This window comes from Balaenoptera musculus, chromosome 4 (assembly GCF_009873245.2).
Source record: "Balaenoptera musculus isolate JJ_BM4_2016_0621 chromosome 4, mBalMus1.pri.v3, whole genome shotgun sequence".
Lineage (NCBI taxonomy): Eukaryota > Metazoa > Chordata > Mammalia > Artiodactyla > Balaenopteridae > Balaenoptera > Balaenoptera musculus.
In genome coordinates this window covers 138,177,315-138,197,393 of record NC_045788.1, presented here as the reverse complement: position 1 = coordinate 138,197,393, position 20,079 = coordinate 138,177,315, and the positions used below count along the sequence as shown (strand labels likewise).

Below are 20,079 nucleotides of genomic sequence, written 5' to 3'. Positions count from 1 at the left end.
CCTGGAGAATGTTCCATGAGCACTAGAGAAGAAGTGTATTCTGTTGTTTTTGGATGGAATGTCCTATAAATATCAATTAAGTCCATCTTATTTAATGTATCATTTAAAGCTTGTGTTTCCTTATTTATTTTCGTTTTGGATGATCTCTCCATTGGTGAAAGTGGGGTGTTAAAGTCCCCTACCATGATTGTGTTATTGTTGATTTCCCCTTTTATGGCTGTTAGCATTTGCCTTATGTATTGAGGTACTCCTATATTGGGTGCATAAATATTTACAATTGTTATATCTTCTTATTGGATTGATCCCTTGATTATTATGTAGTGTCCTTCTTTGTCTCTTGTAATAGTCTTTATTTTAAAGTCCATTTTTTCTTATATGAGAATTGCTACACCAGCTTTCTTTTGATTTCCATTTGCATGGAATATCTTTTTCCCTCCCCTCACTTTCAGTCTGTATGTGTCCCTAGGTCTGAAGTGGGTCTCTTATAGACAGCATGTATACAGGTCTTGTTTCTGTATCCATTCAGCCAGTCTATGTCTTTTGGTTGGAGCATTTAATCCATTTATATTTAAGGTAATTATGGATATGTATGTTCCTATTAGCATTTTCTTAATTGTTTTGGGTTTGTTTTTGTAGGTCCTTTTCTTCTCATGTGTTTCCCACTTAGAGAAGTTCCTTTAGCATTTGTTGTAGAGCTGGTTTGGTGGTGCTGAATTCTGTTAGCTTTTGCTTGTCTGTAAAGGTTTTAATTTCTCCGTTTGAATCTGAATGAGATCCTTGCGGGGTAGAGTAATCTTGGTTGTAGTTTCTTCCCTTTCATCATGTTAAATATGTCCTGACACTCCCTTCTGGCTTGCAGAGTTTCTGCTGAAAGATCAGCTGTTAACCTTATGGGGTTTCCCTTGTATGTTATTTGTTGCTTTTCCCTTGCTGCTTTTAATATTTGTTCTTTGTATTTAATTTTTGATAGTTTGATTAATTTGTGTCTTGGCATGTTTCTCCTTGGATTTATCCTGTATGGGACTCTCTGTGCTTCCAGGACTTGATTAACTATTTCCTTTCCCATATTAGGGAAGTTTTCAACTATAATCTCTTCAAATATTTTTTCAGTCCCTTTCTTTTTCTCTTCTTCTTCTGGGACCCCTATAGTTCGAATGTTGGTGCGTTTAATGTTGTCCCAGAGGTCTCTGAGACTGTCGTCAATTCTTTTCGTTCTTTTTTCTTTATTCTGCTCTGCAGTACTTATTGCCATTATTTTATCTTCCAGGTCACTTATCTGTTCTTCTGCCTAAGTTGTTCTGCTATTGATTCCTTCTAGAGAATTTTTAATTTCATTTATTGTGGTGTTCATCATTGTTTGTTTGCTCTTTAGTTCTTCTGGGTCCTTGTTAAACGTTTTTTGTATATTCTGCATTCTATTTCCAAGATTTTGTTTCATCTTTACTATCATTACTTTGAATTCTTTTTCAGGTAGACTGCCTATTTCCTGTTCATTTGTTTGGTCTGGTGGGTTTTTACCTTGCTTCTCATCTGCTGTGTGTTTCTCTGTCTTCTCATTTTGCTTAACTTACTGTGTTTGGGGTCTCCTTTTCTCAGGCTGCAGGTTCGTAGTTCCCGTTGTTTTTGGTGTCTGCCCCCAGTGGCTAAGGTTGGTTCAGTGTGTTGTGTAGGCTTCCTGGTGGAGGGAACTGGTGCCTGTGTTCTGGTGGATGAGGCTGGATCTTGTCTTTCTGGTGGGCAGGACCATGTCCGATGGTGTGTTTTGTGGTGTCTGTGACCTTATTATGATTTTAGGCAGCCTCTCTGATAATGGGTGGGGTTGTCTTCCTGTCTTGGTAGTTGTTTGGCATAGGGTGTCCAGCACTGTAGCTTGCTGGTCGTTGAGTGGAGCTGGGTCTTAGCTTTGAGATGGAGATCTCTGGGTGAGCTTTTGCCGTTTGCTATTACGTGGAGCCAGGAGGTCTCAGGTGGACCAGTGTCCTGAACTTGGCTCTCCCACCTCAGAGGCTCAGGCCTGACACTAAGCCGGAGCACCAAGACCCCATCAGCCACACGGGTCAGAAGAAAAGGGAAAAAGAAAGAAAGAAAGAGGGAGAGAGAGAGAGAGAGAAAGAAAAGAAAAAAAGTTATTAAAATAAAAAATAATTATTAACAATAAAAAAATTAAAAAGTAAGAAAAAGAAAGAAAGAAAGAAGAGAGCAACCAAACCAAAAAACAAATCCACGAGTGATAACAAGCGCTAAAAACTATACTAAAAAAAAAAACCCAAAAAACGGACAGACAGAACCCTGGGACAAATGACAGAAGCAAGCTATACAGACAAAATCATACAAAGAAGCATACACATACACACTCACAAAAAGAGAAAAAGGAAAAAAAATATACATATATCAATATACGTTGATTCGTTGTCTATTCAGGTATTCCACAGATGCAGGGTACATCAAGTTGATGGTGGAGATTTAATCCGCTGCTCCTGAGGCTGCTGGGAGAGATTTCCCCTCCTCGTCTCTGTTCGCACAGCTCCCGGGGTTCAGCTTTGGATTTGGCCCCGCCTCTGCGTGTAGGTCGCCTGAGGGCGTCTGTTCCCCGCCCAGACAGGACGGGGTTAAAGGAGCCGCTGCTTCGGGGGCTCTGGCTCACTCAGGCCAGGGGGAGGGAGGGGTACGGAGGAGGCGGGGCGAGCCTGCGGCGTCAGAGGCGTTGTGACGTTGCACCAGCCCGAGGCGCGCCGTGCGTTCTCCCGGGGAAGTTGTCCCCGGATCACGGGAGCCTGGCCGTGGCGGGCTGCACCGGCTCCCGGGAGGGGCGGTGTGGAGAGTGACCTGTGCTCGCACACAGGCTTCTTGGTGGCGGCAGCAGCAGCCTTAGCGTCTCCTGCCCGTCTCTGGGGTCCGCGCTGATGGCCGCGGCTCACGCCCGTCTCTGGAGCTCGTTTAGGCGGCGCTCTGAATCCCCTCTCCTCGCGCACCAGGAAACAAGGAGGGAAGAAAAAGTCTCTTGCCTCTTCGGCAGCTCCAGACTTTTTCCCGGACTCCCTCCCTGCTAGCCATGGTGCACTAGCGCCTTCAGGCTGTGTTCACGTCACCAACCCCAGTCCTCTCCCTGGGATCCGACCTCCGAAGCCCGAGCCTCAGCTCCCAGCCCCGCCCGCCCCGGCGACTGAGCAGACAAGCCTCTCGGGCTGGTGAGTGCTGCTCGGCGCCGATCCTCCGTGTGGGAATCTCTCCGCTTTGCCCTCCACACCCCTGTGGCTGCGCTCTCCTCCGTGGCTCCGAAGCTTCCCCCTCCACCACCCGCAGTCTCCGCCCGCGAAGGGGCTTCCTAGTGTGTGGAAACCTTTCCTCCTTCACAGCTCCCTCCCACTGGTGCAGGTCCCGTCCTTATTTTTTTGTCTCTGCTTTTTCTTTTTTCTTTGCCCTACCCAAGTACGGGGGGAGTTTCTTGCCTTTTGGGAGGTCTGAGGTCTTCTGCCAGCGTTCAGTAGGTGTTCTGTAGGGGTTGTTCCACGTGTAGATGTATTTCTGATGTATTTGTGGGGAGGAAGGCGATCTCCACGTCTCACTCCTCCGCCATCTTGAACGTCTCTCCTGTAGAGTTTTTAAAATCATTGCTTTCTAGGTACTGCAGTCATCACAACTCTTCCTTTCTACACTGCCTTCCGCTTTCTTCTGCTCCTTCCAGAAGAGCCATAGGACCAAGAACAATGTCCACAGCCCTGTGCTTTTATGATAACTATATTTTTCTGTCCTGTTACTAGGTTTTGTTCATAGTTATTTTATAGTTATTTTGCCTGAATTCAATTGAAACCTCATTTTGAGAGGCACACGCAGGGATTGAGTCTACGCATTCATTAGCTATGCAAATAAATAAATAAATAAAGGTGGAGGATTTCAGCACTTTATCTACAAAACATGCCCCTTAGCTCTTAAGGACTGTCAGGCTTCCCTCCAGAAAGCGTTCCAGGGGTTGGAAGAGATTATGGTGGGCCCTGTATAGCACTCACTTAGGCCGTAGAACTTAAAAGAGTCTCTCCTCTGCTGACATTAAGCCAGGAGTGATGAGTAGATGCCACAACAGTCCATGGTGCCTGGGACGGGCCTTGAGCAGAGTTTGTGTCCAGTAAGAAACTGCAATTAAATTGGATGTGGTTCTTGAGGCCATGCCCCCCCATCAGGGCCTGTATTCTTCATCAGTTAAAATATTGAAAATAAAGATGTGTTAGTTTGCAGGGCTGCTGTAACAAAGTGCCACAGACTGGGGAGCTTAGGCAACAGAAATTTCTTCTCTCCCAGCTCTGGAGGCTGCAAGTCTGAGATCAAGGTGTGGGCAGAGTTGGTTCCTTCCGAGGGCTGTGAGGGACAGTCTTCCCAGGCCCCTCTCCTTGGCTTGTAGATGGTTGTATTCTCCCTGTGTTTTCACATTGTCTTCCCTTTACACAGGTCTCTGTTTCAAAATTCCATTTTTAAAAAAAAATAAGGGCACTAGTCATATTGGGTTAGGGCCCACCCTAATAACCCCATTTTAGCTTCGTTACCTCTAGAAAGACCCTGTCTCCTAATAAGGTCACATTCTGAGCTACTGGGAGTTTGGGCTCCAACCCATGAAGGGTTGCATGCTGGAAACAGTTCAACCCACTGCAGTAGTTATTTGTATTCATTTGGAAAGATAAGCCATCTCCTACTGAAGGAGTTCAGTTTCTTATTTTTAGACAAATATAGAGGTACGTTTGGTTTCTCATTCTTCCACGTCCCACTGGTCTCTCTTGCTTACCTTGGGGAGTGCAGGCACCAGGGCTGGGGCCAGGGTAAGCCAAGTGAGGCACAAAGTTTAAGGAGATGCTTCCTCTCAGGTGCCGGCTGGGCACCTGCAGGAGCCTGAGGGTGGGGGTGGGGCACCTCCTTAAATCGTGGGCCCCAGGTGGGCGTCTCACTGGCCTCCCCCTCCTCCCACTCCCTTTAGGAGACCACTGCCCAGAGCAGAGTCAGCCCTGAGTCAGCCCTGTGCAGTTCTTAGGGTAGGTTTTGCTGCTAAGGGACTGACATGCCTGATACCCACTCACCTAGAACGAGTGTGTCTCGTGATCGGCTCATTCGGTGAATGGATCCATTATGATGAGTCTGCTCAGAGCCATTTTGTCTAAAATGTCTTCACTTAATCACTAGTTAGCTTAAAATTAAAAATTCAGTTTTAACATTAAAGACAAAGGGCCCTTATGAAAAACTGGCAATTTATTTCTTGAGAATTGTTTTTCTCAAAGGTGCAAGATTTTATACAATTTCAGAATGTTTGCTTTCTTCCCAAAAATGATTATCACTTATTAAGTGCTTACTCTGTACATAGCACTCTGAGAGGTTTTGGAGGCATGATTCAGTCTAATCCTCACAAAGGCCTTATGGAGTAGGCAGGGAAGAGTAGCCAAACAGTGGTTCTACTCAGGGACTAACCAGTTGCAGTAGAGGCTGGCCAAATCTTGCGTCACACCTGTGTGAACCTCTGAACATCAATTTGGAGGTGGTAATTGAGGGTATTTTCCCTCCTGACATCAAATAGGTGGTGTCTTTTCCAATACCATCCACCAGTCTTCCAACTCTCCAGTACCAACTGAGTATCCTACAGTTTGATTCATTTCTGAGACTGCCTGGAGTTAGCCCCAGGCACCACAGGATAAAGGCTCGGTGCCACAAGACTGCCGCCCACTTCAGAGGCCAGCAGAAAGCATCAGGTCCTCAGGTTACCCACCCTTCTGTCCACCTTGGCTTCAGAGTTGCGGGTTCCCACAATCCCCCCCCTCCAGGATTCAGTAATTTGCTAGAAGGAGTCACAGAACTCAGGACAATGCTGTACTTACTGTTACAGGTTATTATAATAAGGATACAAATGAACAGACGGATGGAGGTTTGTAGGTGGAGGGCCAGAAGGGTCCCGAGCACAGGAGTGTCTGTCTCCAAGGAGACGGGGGGGACCACCCTCTTAGCACATAGATGTGCTCACCAACTTGGAAACTCTCTGAATCCTGTCGTTTAGGGGTTTTTATGAACATTTCATCACATAGGCAAGATCAGTTATGAATTCAATCTCCAGCTCTTCCTCTCTCTCCAAAGGAAGGGCGTGGGGCTGAAAGTTCCAGGCCTCTCATCCAGGCTTGGTGGTTCTGAGACCATCCTGAAGCTTTCTAGGGGTTTGCCAAGAGTCACTTCATTGGAGCAAAACATGGTCCTGTCACCCTTAGCACTCAGGAAATTTAAATTTTAAATTTTAATTTAAAATTAAATTAAATTTAAATTTACATTTAAATTCCTCTGTGCCAGGAACTGGCAACAAAGGCCAAGTGTGTTTTGTATTCTACCACGGTAATATGATCCCCATTTTACAGATGTGTAACGAAAGACCATAGAGAATAGAGTGACCTTTTCTAGGTTTCTGGCGAGGGAAACCGAATCTGGCTTCCATCTTCCATCTGACTCTGCACCTCTGCTTGGATGCACTAAGAGAGAGCCCTTGCCCCCATGCCTTCTAGGGCCTTCTCTTGCCCATCGCCCACTCCACACTGCCCTTGAGGGGCCTGGGAACCCAGAGCTCCTGCCCAGACTGGCCTGAGCATCTTCCGGGCCTACACAGGCCTCTTTCCTGCAGTCCGTCTCCTTGGGCAGGTCCTGTGTGTGCTTCTCTAGGCCTGAAGGATGGCCAGCATGGCTGAGTGGGCTGGAGTGTCCCGATGACTGTGTGGGGACCTTGCAAACAGGCCAGAACTGGCTTGGGAAGAGAAGAGGGGTAGGGAGCGCCCATTTCTGTTCTTGCCCCAGCCCTGCAGATATTCAGGTCTTCTCTTAACCATTTTTACAGTTTTGCCTCCCTAATTACAAAATGCTTATTTTCCCTTTGGCCCTGTGTGCCAGTCCACACTTGATGCAATTATAGCTAAAGCAACCCAAATCAAATATGTGTTTCTGTATAGTAAGCCACTGGCATTTGCAAAACAAGAACGAAGAAGGGAGCGTTTCATTTTTCAAGATACCCAGTAATAAAATAATATTGGATTGTGAAATCCAAAGTCATAAACATATACATTACCAAAGGAATTTATTGCAAGAAATAGGTAGTAAAGAAAGGGTTTTTAGATAGCATGGATTCAGGTTTTGCAAGGCTTCAAGGGCAAGTAAAATAGAAAATAGAAGGCTCCCACAGTGATATAAAAGCATCACGTCATTCATCAATGACTAAATATTTGAGAAATGCTCATTAGAAACACAAAAGTAAATTAGAAGTGCTCTTAAAAAAATCCATAAAAACCCCTCAAATGGCAAAAAGAACAGACACCAAATGACTGCAGAAACAGTCAAGGGTATTTGTGGCGGGAAGAGGCATGGGGAAGGTGGTAGAACTTTCATCCTTCTGGGCTTTAGGGACTTTGCTTCTTGGCTGATCTGGTTTGGAGGATGGCAGCACCATTCACACTGACTGGTGAGTAGATCCCTTGAGTTGATGATGATCCTGATGGTGGTGGTGGGTTAGGGTCATAGACTCTGGCTCCCTAAGGTGGAGGAGCTGGGAGGAATTTTAGTTCCCTGCTTCCCTGCCTTCCTGCCAATGTACATGCCTCTTGTTCTTCAAGGCTCCTTGGTGGCATCTCCTTGATTCTCCGTATCACTCAGCTCTTTCCCTCCCCTAGGTATTACCCACGTCCCTCATCTGGCATTGCCACTGGCCGTCCGCTCTCAGGACTGACCTCTGGGTATCTGTGTGAATTGTTTCCCCTTCTCTATCCCTGGAGCGGTGCGACAGTGCTGCATCTGGAATCTATATATCCCCTTCCCCACGGTTTCATCTTTATGCGTTGAAAGTGCCCAAAACTTCCCCATACAGGACATGAGACATAAACAGTTGTTACTAGGTTTATGTCTTGCTTGGTTACAGATTGAATGGCCTTTGTAACTTCTGTGATGTTTCTGTGGTCTTGGATATCCAGAATGTTGATTCCGTTTCATTATATTTGGAATCTCCAGCAGGCTGACAGGGTCCCGTCATGTTAAGTGAGAATTCAGCTGTTGCTGAGAAGGGCTCTGAGAATCCCAGAGTCTTCTGGTTGGAGTTTCTCGGTTACTCTTCAGTTTCCAAACTCATTTTGAGGGTGGGATAAGGGTTTGAGATCGTGTCTCTTAGATGGATGGAAATGGTTGGTTTGTGGGTTGGGATGAATTTCCTTTGAAATTTCTGTCGGAGTCTCCTTTTATCTCTCTAGCTAGGAAAGTTTTAAGGGGCATCTTGGTAACCTGGTTATTAAGAGCGTATTGTGTATATTAGTAATTGACTGTCACAAAAATGCTGTGTAACAATATACCTCCAGTCTCAGCGGTTTAAAGCAAGTAGCATTTGTTCAGCTCCTGAGCCTGTGGGTCGGCCATGTTGGCCGTGACTGGGCAGTTTTGGTTCTGTAGTTTCCCTCACAAGCCTGGAGGTTGGTAGTCTTTCAGATGGATGATCTAGAGTGGTCTTGGCTGGAGAGATTGGATGACTGGGCTTTGTCCACATGCCTCTCATCCCAGCACACCAGCCTGGGTGTGTTCCCATGGAGCTGGAAGGTTACAAGTGCACACACTTGATGCCTCTTGAGACTTGGGCTGTCCTGCTGTGTTCTGTTGGATGAAGCAAGTCCCATGGGCAGCCCAAAAACAAGGCTTGGGGAAGCGAACCCTACTTAGTGAGAGGAACCACAGTCACATGGCAAAAGGCATGGACCCAGGGAGGAGTAGAGAATTGGAACCATCATTTAATCTACCATAGTGTGACAGGAAAGTGTAAGCTATTTAGTCTACCTTCTCTGTGTATCTACAACACATGAAGGGTATTTCGATTATCTATGTGTGTAATCAACTAGCCCCAAAATGAGTAGCTTCGAACAAGAGCCCACTTGCTATTTCTCATAATCCTGTGGGTTGACTGGACTCAGCTGGACAGTAGTTCTCCTTTCTTGGTGTCGGCAGGGGCTGCAGTCATCTGAGAAACCACCGTTCTGGAATGTCCAGGATGACTCCCTCGTGGGCCTGGCACATGGTGCAGGTGTCAGCTGGACACCCACTTCAGGCCTCTGCCGCGTGCTGCCCTGGGGCACAGGGACTGGGTTCCCAGAGGCAGGAAGGGAAAGCTTCTGGTTCTGTGAAGGTCTGAGCTCAGGACCCCAGAGCATCCCTTCCGCAGCGTTCTCTGGATCAGAGGCAGTCATTAACTCAGCTGGGCTTGGAGGGGGCGGGGGACAAGCTTGTGGTTCGAGCAGCAGCATGTGGGTGCAGGGGGGAGCGACTGTGTGGGTTGGGTTACCCTAGAGAGACGCTAAAACCTACAGAAAAAGCGGTTGTTCCTGAATGTGGGGTCCTGCAGTGGGGGGACTTGCTTTTGTCAGGAAACCTCCAGGATGGACCTCTCTGGGCTGAATGACCCTAGGAGCAGAGTGGTCTTTTCCTGGGGTGACTTCTGCTGCCCTGAGGAGGCCGTCTTGGAGGAGTGGAAGGAACTACCCACCCACCCCGCTCCCAGAGGAGCCAGCTCCGAGAGACCTTTGTCCAGGTTGCCTGCCATCCTCTGTCCTCTCCCTTGTGCGCCAAGAGCGTGGGTTACCTTCAAGAGCTGCCCAATTCAGTTTCAAGACAGTGCTTCATTCCTTGTGCATTTTTAGCAACTCTTATCCCCCTAAAGGACTTGCTTTAGACTTAGGGGGGATATGGCCTACTTTCCAAGATCAAGAAATTTGGCTAACAACTACTGAGCCCGCACGTCTGGAGCCTGTGCTCCGCAACAAGAGAGGCCGTGACAGTGAGAGGCCCGCGCACCGTGATGAAGAGTGGCCCCCGCTTGCCGCAACTAGAGAAAGCCCTCGCACAGAAACGAAGACCCAACACAGCCAAAAATAAATAAATAAATTAATTTAAAAAAATTAAAAAAAAATAATAATTAAAAAAAAAATTTTGGCTATAGGAAAAAATAATGTCTAAGGTTCCAAGTTTGTCATCTTGGACAGCCAAGCTTCCCCTGATCTTGGGAGGACTCCGTGGAGCCATCTGGGGGACAGACCCACCCCACACACAGACCTGGAGGCGAAGACTTCCCATGAGAAGCCCGTCTATGTTGGAGGTGGATGTGTTTGCACCTGGAGAGGGTCGGAAAGCCCAGAATACAGATGTACTTGGGACTCCGGCGAGTGCCCTGGCAGATCCCTGGAGTAATGTGTTCAATAGCAAACTTGGAAGTCAGCTTTTGTGTCTGTAGTCCTGTAATGAAGATGTGAATTTTTGTTTTGTGGTTTCCTACTGCTAAGAGTCATAGGCCAGATTTACCAAGAAGAAAACACACAAATATAATAGTTAATAAAAAGTCATGGCCCCTAAAAATGTAAATTAGAAGAGGTATTTTCAGTGCCAGAAAACAACTGATGGCTAAGATCTACAGAGAACCAAAGATGGGTTGGGGAATGGTTCCTGGAGCCTGGAGCCCGGGGGGAGGGTCCCGAGGATGGGAGGGGTCCCCATAGGATCTAGCTATGGCCAGACCGTGGCCAAGAATGGAGGGAGCCTCCAGTGGATGGTGGGAAGGGTTGGGGGCAAAATGTCCCTACTCTTCTCTCCTCCCGCCTCGTGATCTCCAGATGGTGTCATGTTGATCAAACTTGATGGGGGCCAGAAGGCGAAGGAGCCCAGCTGAGGTAGTCTGTAGGGGTCAGCCCTGGGGGGGCTATGGGGCGGGGGTGGAGAATCTGGGATGGGGAGGGGCAGGCAGACAAGAACCAGAACGCACTGGTGCAGAATCTGAAGAAAGGAAAATTTTGGATGAAGTTATTTCTCCCTAGAGTATGGGCACCTTAATATTTCATTCATTTAAGTTTAAATTAAATTTTCAAATGAATTAAAGTATCTTCAAAATACAGGGTGAAACCTGTTAATTATGTCAAACCAAAGTTTCTTATGGGCTTTGGAGTCAGGCCAGTCTGGGTTGAATCCTGGCTCCGTTGCTTATTAATCCGGTGATCATGGACAAATTAGCAGCCTCCCTGGGTGTCCACATCCCCGACTAGACGATGGGAATGTGAGCTTTCAGAGTGGTGGTCAGGGTTAAATGAGAAATGTGTGTGGAGCCCTTAGCCCCAGGGCTGCCACTTAAGCACTCGATGACCAGTATCTGTGCTTTTTATTAAGTGCTTAATTATGAGGCTTACAGATGTGTAGATGGCATTAGTTTCAGTAGAAAGTTCAAAAGTCCAGTTCTCTCAATATAAGAGAAAATGTCATTTTGGGGGTCTCATTTCTTCCTTTAAATGATCACTCATAGATGCTGCCCGTGTAAAATGATGTGCGTGAACTGAATTTGACTTGGGTTTTGGGGGACTTGTCGTATTAGGGTTTTGGGGACTAAAAGTAAGTGATATTCCCAACGGAAGAGAGCTGGGTTTTCTCGTCACTTCATTTACTCTGCATATCTAAAGGCAAATGTTTAGTGCAGAGCTGGGATTATTTTACCATTGGTGTGTTGTGTTCAGTCCTAATGGAAAACCAAACAAAGAAACCTGGTTGTTTATTACTATTTGTGTTGCCCCTTTGTGTCTTCTAGCTGCCTCAGGTTCTGAACAGATGGTAACCGTGCTGGCCTCCTGAAGGACATGATTCAGACTGTCCCAGACCCGGCAGCTCATATCAAGGTAGGTTCCATCTCGGCCAGGAAGCTGCCCTGGCTTCCTCCTTGGCTGGACTTCTGCAGATGCCTGCCCACCTGTCAGCGAATGTAAGCGTCAGCCAACCACAGCCGTGGGCCGGACCCGGTCCACCACCTGTCTTTATTCAGCCCATGAGCTAAGAAAACGCTTTTCACGTTTTTCAATGGTTGAAAAAAAATCGAAAGAAGAATAGTATTTCATAGTGCATGTAAATTATAGGAAATTTAGACTTCATTGTCCAGAAGGAGAGTTTTCCTGGGCTGCAGCCACACACTCATTTCCATGCTGTCTAGGGCTGCTTTCACACTGTCACGGCAGAACTGAGTCCTTCCAGCAAAGAACATAGGGTGGCAAAGCCGACGATATTTCCTATCTGGTTCTTTGCAGAAGAAGATTGCTGACCCCTGAGTTAACATTGAAAACCACATCCAAATTCTCTAACTTCTGTAAGTTCATCTCCTTTACACTTCCTGGGGTTACCTAGGGAGAGACGAGAGGGTTTCCAGTGCTCAGCCGTGTCGTTTTATCTGGGCGTGCTGACACTTCAGCAGCTTGTCACCCCGCACCTGCCCCGCCTGCTCACTGACAGCTCTTCCTGGAGCTCTGGAGGTGAGAGAACCACAGGGAAGGGAGACTCCAGCCCAGGCAAGTCCCTGAGAGGAAGCCGGCCCATTCCTTTCAGTACTCCACGTACACATGGTTATAGCCACCGGGAGAAATGAAGTGATGGTTTTCATATACTTGACCCAAATAAAAGTTACAGAAAAAGTTGGGGCTTGAGCTACATGATCCAGATAGGCTGTCTATACCTGTGCTGATTGGTTCAGCTGTCTACATGGGCCCAACTCACTCACTACCTTGCCAGTTCTTGGCTTCCCCCATATAAATTCATTCCCCCAAATGGCCTCATCGGTTTCACTAATTTTTACTCTTTACCTAAAACATGTATTGAAAATGGAAGGTGGCTTATAAAGGAGAGGAAAGTTTATGGTATTGAAAAATTTATGTTTTTTTTTTTTGGACTAAAATATAAAACGCCCTCCAAAATGACACGTGCACACACACATTTACAGACACACGTGCATTTTAAAAGCAGTATATTTGCGAAAGTGTTATATGTACCATGTACAACTCACATTCATACATGTTTAATTTCTTTGAAAGTGGAATTAGAAGTATATAAGAGTTTAAATGCATTTTCTGAGCTTTGTGGGTGTTACTGCAAGTGTCAGAGATACGGGGAATTCCAGGGGTGTGGCGCATTCTGAGTTTCATCCAGGGACAGACAGGGGCAGATCCTCTGGGTTGACACTATCATTTGATTTCTGTGTGATAGTTGATTGGGGCATGGCCATTATGTCTACAGAAATGCAAGTGGGAAAACTCTTGTGGATGTGATAAGGTTTCTTCAGAAATAACTGGAATGTGTTTGTGCTACACACAGATGGGGGGAGGGGACTTTTTTCTTTTAGCCTCTGTTGACCATGAAGCTGCAGGATGCAAAGAAAAGCTCTCAGGGAAAGAAGCTGATATAAGAAATATCTTCTGTAGTTCAGAGTATGAGCGACAACAACTGAAATCCACTTTGACTGGCATTTTATTCGTAACCAACCAGAAGGAAAAGATGAAGTCAGCAAGAAATTATTGCAGATTTTTAAAAGTTAATTCATCAAGTGCAAACAGACACATCTGAGAAACATGATCTCTGAAAAAGTGTTTAGTAGAAATGTTCTGTATTTGATCTCAGGAATGAGCTATGTTTTTAGCTCTGATTTATCTTATTATCCTCACATTGGTTAATGTAAATATAAGTGACAGATAATTTTAAGAAATGGAACCCTGAGAGTCTCTTAAAAACAAATTTCAACTAAAATTGCTTCTGTGTCTTTTGAAGATGATTTGGTAATTTAGAGTTGCATATACTAATAGCTGATGTTGGCTTTGAGGCAGAGAGAATTGCATTAAAGACATTTGTTTCCTTGGTAAAGCTATCAAATTCCACCTATTGGAATTTGAATAATTATTCCTGGACTTCCTTTTTTTTTGTATATGAAATTGGTGTCCTTGACAACAGTCAGGAAAATAGTTTGCCTTCCACTGTTCCCTTAAAATACTCGATTTGGGGAATTTATTCAGTAAAATTTTCTATGCTGAGAAGTTTCTGGTTGTGGGCCGAGGAATGCAGCTCTTATTTCTGGGAGAGGAAGTTCTTATAAATGACACGTGACAGGTTCCACTTGCTATGTTAATGTAGATAGTGGAAGATTTTGTCTTTGGCTCACTGCTACAGAAATGTTTTTCTCATCTGAAAAGGACTTGAATTCTCCACAGAATTGACTTCACCTGGCAGGTGTGCAAGGAGACAGCCATAAAGACTTTATGTGGCCGTCGTATCCCTCCATAGGCTGATCTGGAGGAAAGAAATGTTCCTTTTTATTTAGGAAATGTATTCCGCAAAATTTCCTATAGTTCTTTTCTGCCAGAGCAAATTACTTTTACCCTTTCATATATTTAAGGAGCTGGAAATAGTTTTTAAAAAGGAAGGATGGTAAATAATTGTGAAATATTAGATATTCTTGATTTAAATAATGTAACAATTGTGGCAATTTATTTACAAAGAAAATGAACAGAACTTTAAACGTATTTCAGCTTATTCTTTATTGATGAAAATATTAAGTTATTGAGCACATTTTGATTTGTCTTTCTTTGCCGGCCCTTCCAAGCACTGTTTTATCATAGAAATTATGGTGAGTGTCACACCAGTATGCTCTGAGCTGGTTAGGCCATGTGACCATGCCTCTGCTCTGCTAAGGGGTAGCACCTTTCACTGCCAAAGACAGACCCAGACTCTTATCCCTGTTACTGAGTCCAAGTTTGAACTGCTTGCCACATGACAGGCCAGTAAATCAAGAGACAGGTTGTTGAGGGGAAGGAATAGCAACTATTCAGAAGGCCAGCAGACTGAAAAGATGGTGGACTAGTGTCCCAAAGAAGCATCTTACCCGAGTTAGAATTCAGGCTGCTTTTATACTAAAAGGGGAGGGGGCGTGGCTGATTGTTGCAGACTTCTTGGTGCCGGAATCCTTTGTTCTTACAGCTATCCACGTGGGTCTGGTCACAGTTGTCCTATAAACCTCCAACAAGACAATTGTTATTTTCTGCTCTGCAACTTGTTATCTCTATATGATTGGAAAAGTGTTACACCTTTAAAAGTCAGAGCCTTGAGAATGGGCTGTCCTGAATATTTCAGGCTCTAGGCAACATACTTTTACAAAAGGTGCAGAGCCAACATGACTAAGCACAGGCAACAGAGCGCAAGGGTTAGAGCTGAAGGAATGGATCTAATAGGGAGTCAGGTTTGTTCTTCTCTGTTACATCCCAAGCAGGGAAAAAAGACTAGAAAATCCATTTTACTAGGATTTGACAAAGATTTTGGTCATGAATTCTTATTCTGATGAGAATTCTCATCGGAATTCTCGATTTACATCATTGCATTTCCTCATAAGAGCTCCATTTTAATATTTTCATTTACTAACATTAGAGACGAAGAGGATGAGCAGAGTGGAGAGTAGTCAAGTTTCCAGCTTTAAAGAAACATCTGATTGGTACAGTTTGTAATTGTTCCCTTTGCCATTCATCAGCTACCCACTTGGGTATAGTATTCCACTTGGAATACTAGACATTTTGGAACTGGCCAAAGGAGGATGGGACTGAGAGGGGAAGGGTCTGAAGTTTAGTTCTACTCCATGGATCAATGGCTGTGTGACCCAGAGATGCTGGTTCTCAAAACTCTCCGAGCTGCATGTTCTTAGCTAGGTTCATATCATGGATAAGAGAGAGGGTCCTAGTGTCCTAGGACTCAATTCAAATCCTGCCCTGTCGTTTACTAACTCGGTGATGCTGTACAAGTTCCTTAATCTCTCTGTGCGTTGGTTTCCTCTTGTTTGAAGTGGAAGCACCTACTTTGGGGGTTAATGTGAGGATTCAGTGAGCTATTATTATGGGTAATGCACCAACACCCTGCTGAGAGCTCCTGTGGTCTGTAAAATGAGGATAACATATCCACCTCGAAGACAGAATATTGTCGTGTCTGATATACACAGGGCGACATGGGTATGTCTTAAAAAATATTGACTTGAATGAAAAAAATCTAAAAGAGGATGTGCTCTGTGGCACAATACTATTTACACATAGGAAAACATGTACACTTCCCAAAAGACATCATGTACTTTTCATGGATACGTATGTATCTAAAACATATCATGACCACATCAGAGGAGATGAGTGCATATATGGGACATGTTGGCTAGTTGCTCTGAGAGGTGGTTAGGAGATAAGGGAAATAATAGGAATAATATACAGATAATGTCAGTTCCTACCATGGAGGTTTGCATGGGACACAGAGGGTCTTCTCCTCCACACTGGTGGTTAGTTGGTACAATACCAGTTGTGCTTTGGTACCAGTTTGGCATTACCTTCTGAAGCTAACGGTGCTCCAGCAGGTCCACCCCTGGGTATATGCCCTGTTGCACACAGGTGCCAGGAAACATGCATAAGCAAAAAACTAGAACAACCTAAATGCCAGGAGAACAGATAAGTAACTTGTGGTCTAGTCCTCCAATGGAATACTATACAGCAGCGAAGAAAAAAACTACAAGCATCTACCTGTGTCTGTGCATCGATGTGCATGATTCTCAAGGTTGAGTGAAAAAAAAGTCACAGAAGAATAAATACAGTATCATACTGTATTTATTTAAGAATAAAGTATCATACTTTATACACAGTATGATTCCATGTATAAAGATCAAAAAAAAGGCAAAACTACAAAACATATGTTGTTCATAGACACACACGTATGTGGCAAAAAGAAGAACGAAGGCACAATATGTACATAATTCAGGATAGGAATTGCCTTGTGGGGGAGGGGAGAACTTTGGGGAGGGACTCAGGGGGCTTCTGAGATCCTGGTGTTGCCTGTTGTGGACTGAGGACGCATGCAAGAGCGTTTGCTGCTTATTCTTTAACTTGCACAAGTATCACATGTCATATTTGTGTAAGAGTGATACTTACAGTAAAGAACTTAAGATACTAAAAGGAGAGAAAGGGAAGATCAAGGTGGGCAGCTCAAGGTGGCATGATATTTGGGAAGACCCTTTCTAACTGTAAACCATTCTGCACTGCGGCAGATCGTCAGTGTTAGAGATCGCTCCGTCCAGCGCTGGTCTAGCTGCTGAGGCGGGTGGGAGCCAGCTCTGGTCAGGTGACAGCTGGGCAGGGACTGCAGTGAGGGGCTGTGTCTACACGGAAGCTGAGCACGAAGCTCTCCAGGCAGCTCTGGTTATTTTTTTTTAATTGGACTATAGTTGATTTACAATGTTGGGTTAATTTCTGTTGTACAGCAAAGTGATTCAGTTATACATACACACACATATATATATATATATATATACATTTTTAAAAAATATTCTTTTCCATTATGGTTTATCACAGGATATTGAATATAGTTCCCTGTGCTCTACAGTAGCACCTTGTTGTTTATCCATCCTATATATACTAGTTTGCATCTGCTAACCCCAAACTCCCAATCCATCTCTCCCCCTCCCCTTGGCAACCACGGTCTGTTCTCTGTTGGTGAGTCTGTTGGTCATTTCTGAGTTGAGTGATTCCACCCGCCTGTAGCTCTGTGGGTGGCTCCGCTGCACCCTTTCGCAGCAAGGAATCTTGTCTCTGATTCACTCGTTCATTCATTCAGCAAACATGTATCAAAGCCTTCCCTGTACTCAAAACAGGTTGGGAGTGTGGGTGTGGGAATAAGAGATCATAAAGACACAGCATCTGCCATCCGGGGCACAGGACACATATTCCCAAACACATGTTCTGGGACATGGCACAGGGCAGAGGCTGGGCCTCCCCCCTGCCGCCACCTCACGCATCCCACCTCGTCCCGCTCCTAGCCCTGTGCTCGGCCAGCATTGCTTCTGCCTGGAGACAGCCTGGTGTCTCCAGGGTCTTCCTGGGGGGTCCCACGTTGCCGGGTATTTCAGGTAGAGCACACACGCGATCTGGAGTGCACTTCACGGGCCTGATGGCTCCCAGGTGCAGCTCACATGCCTCTGTGTCTAGAAATGCCTGGAGTTTGTCACTGCCCTGTTGACCCTCTGTCGTCCTGAGGAGGACACCGGGCTCAGTTCTGGTGTCCATGACTAGCTCATCCCAGCTCCTGCTCCCCAGGGTTTCGTGTGAGGATCAGTCACAGTTGACCACGGGGTAAACAGTTTCTCTGTTCTGGTTTCTAGTTGATTCCTTCCACTTGTGGAAAAGGACTGAAAAATCAGCTTACTCAGGATTTGTTTCTAATGATTTTTTTGCCTTCCTGTTCCTTTCCCCTTTAACTTTTATATTTTTTTTGCCCATTTTTAGGGTTGGGGCCAGATGGTCTAGATTTGAAGCTTGGTGCCACTTCTTATCAGTTGCCTCAGTTGCCTCAATTTCCTCAGCTGTAAAATGGGGGTATATAGTGTACCTACCTCCTAGGATCATGAGGATTAAATTAGTTAATGTTAATGCTTTTAAAGCACTCAGAGCAGTGCCCAGCTCCCATTAACACTTATTATAACTTTACCTATTATTATTAATATATTATAATGTCATTAATATCATATTCATTATATAATGTATTAATATATGATGCAATATATTATATATTGTATTTTGTTATAGTAATTATATAATATATTCTTATATTGTTTATATATTACTGATATTAACATTTTATATATAATTAATATATTATTAACATGTTATATATTAATATATTATTATTGTTAATGATATAGCAATATATTATTATATTACTAAAAACTAAAGCAGTTGTATAATATAAAGTTATGTTATTAATATATAATATTATATATTAGCATGCTCTTACATAATAGCAGTAGAAGGAGAGAAGGAAGAAGAGGGAATATTCTGGAAAGAACTGGAAAGATAACAGGGTCAGTACTTGCCAAGAAGCCAACTGCTGAACTGACTTCTTTCCCACATGATTCTGTGGCTGCCTCTGGAAGTAATGCTAAATATTTCTGACTATAAAAGATGCTAAACTTAAACCCTGTCTGCATTTCATAGAAGGAAGGGTCTGAAAAAGATTTAAGAAGTAGCCAGTATTAAGCACAAGGTCACTGGGAGGCCTGAGAACCCAGAAGATGAGCAGAATGCTTTTAAAATAACACGAGGCAGATACAAAAAGTGCCCTGATCTGCATCCCGAGTAAGCAATTAGGTGGCTTCTGTGGCTGGCGGTGACTTATCCCATCGCCCTGGAGAAGAGTGGATCTCACTACCTAGCTCCTGTGTGACTGACAAAGGACCCATTGAATTGTAAGCATTTTGCACATCTTGCAAATCTGATTTATAGTGACTTTGCTTCCCTGGAAGGTGGACAGCTTATCCTTTCGATGATATACTCAACAGAGGCCAGAGTTTTCCTCCCCAAATCTGTGTACTGTGAAGATGATGTAAGCCTTTGATACGCTGCCTGTTTTTTCCTCAGTAGATCAGCTTTGATCAGATGCCAGTGGGGTTAGCACATCCCAATAAGCCTGGTGACTGGCTGTTTATAGCTGCCAGCTCATTTTTTGCTCTTTCATTTTTCTGCGAGATGGTGGCACTTAATGAAACACAGAAGAGCAAATCTGCGAAAATTCCCACAATGAATGCATATTACTTTTTATAACCAGAAGGTAATATTTAAAAAAAATTTCAGGACATTCCATATGGCACAACTGTGGAGACTTCTAACACCCAAGCGTCTCACCTGCAGGTGTCCTAGGTGAGGTTTGCTGGAGCAGGGCTGTACTTTCTGTCTCTCCCCCCTGGCTTCCTGCGCCCCTCGGGGCTGAGCCTGGTCACCTGCTAGAGGCTGTGCTCAGGGTGGGTGCAGGGGGCCTTAATGGCGTGCTCCTTCCCAAACTAGCAATGCCTCATTAAGATTCAGTGACGCTGACATTCAGGGAGGGCACCCGCCTTACCGAGGGGTGTAAACGGGGGTCAGAAGAGGTTCAGATCACTTCCCTGGAGAATGGTTAGAAGTTGTCCGTGCTTGGCTTAGAGCCCCTCTGGGGCAGTTTTCCTCCAGAAGTGGTTCTCTAAAGGTATCCTGGAATTCTAATCAAAATGCAGATTCCTGGGCTGTCTGCCAGAGCCGCTTCTCCAGTAAATTTGGGTTGGGCTCAGTGATCTTCATTTTTACAAGCACCTAAGGTGTTTCTGTCGACCTTGCTTTAGATAATGAATAATTACTAATTATTAACCTAGCCTTATGGTAAATATTTATCAAAGCAACTGATTTTTTTTTCTGTCTACACTGGAGGCTGCAT

The 20,079-nt window shown here is 44.8% G+C and overlaps 1 protein-coding gene across 4 annotated transcripts in view; it reads left to right on the top strand.

The window, feature by feature from the left end:
- ERG (ETS transcription factor ERG) overlaps window positions 1-20,079 on the top strand; it is a 285,554-nt gene that overhangs the window by 82,169 nt on the left and 183,306 nt on the right. For all 4 annotated transcript variants that reach the window (XM_036851466.1, XM_036851463.1, XM_036851459.1 and 1 more), the window contains exon 3: window positions 11,600-11,687. In XM_036851466.1, coding sequence (XP_036707361.1) covers window positions 11,649-11,687 — 39 coding nt within the window. In that variant the 5' untranslated portion in view covers window positions 11,600-11,648. The remainder of the gene's footprint in view (window positions 1-11,599; window positions 11,688-20,079) is intronic.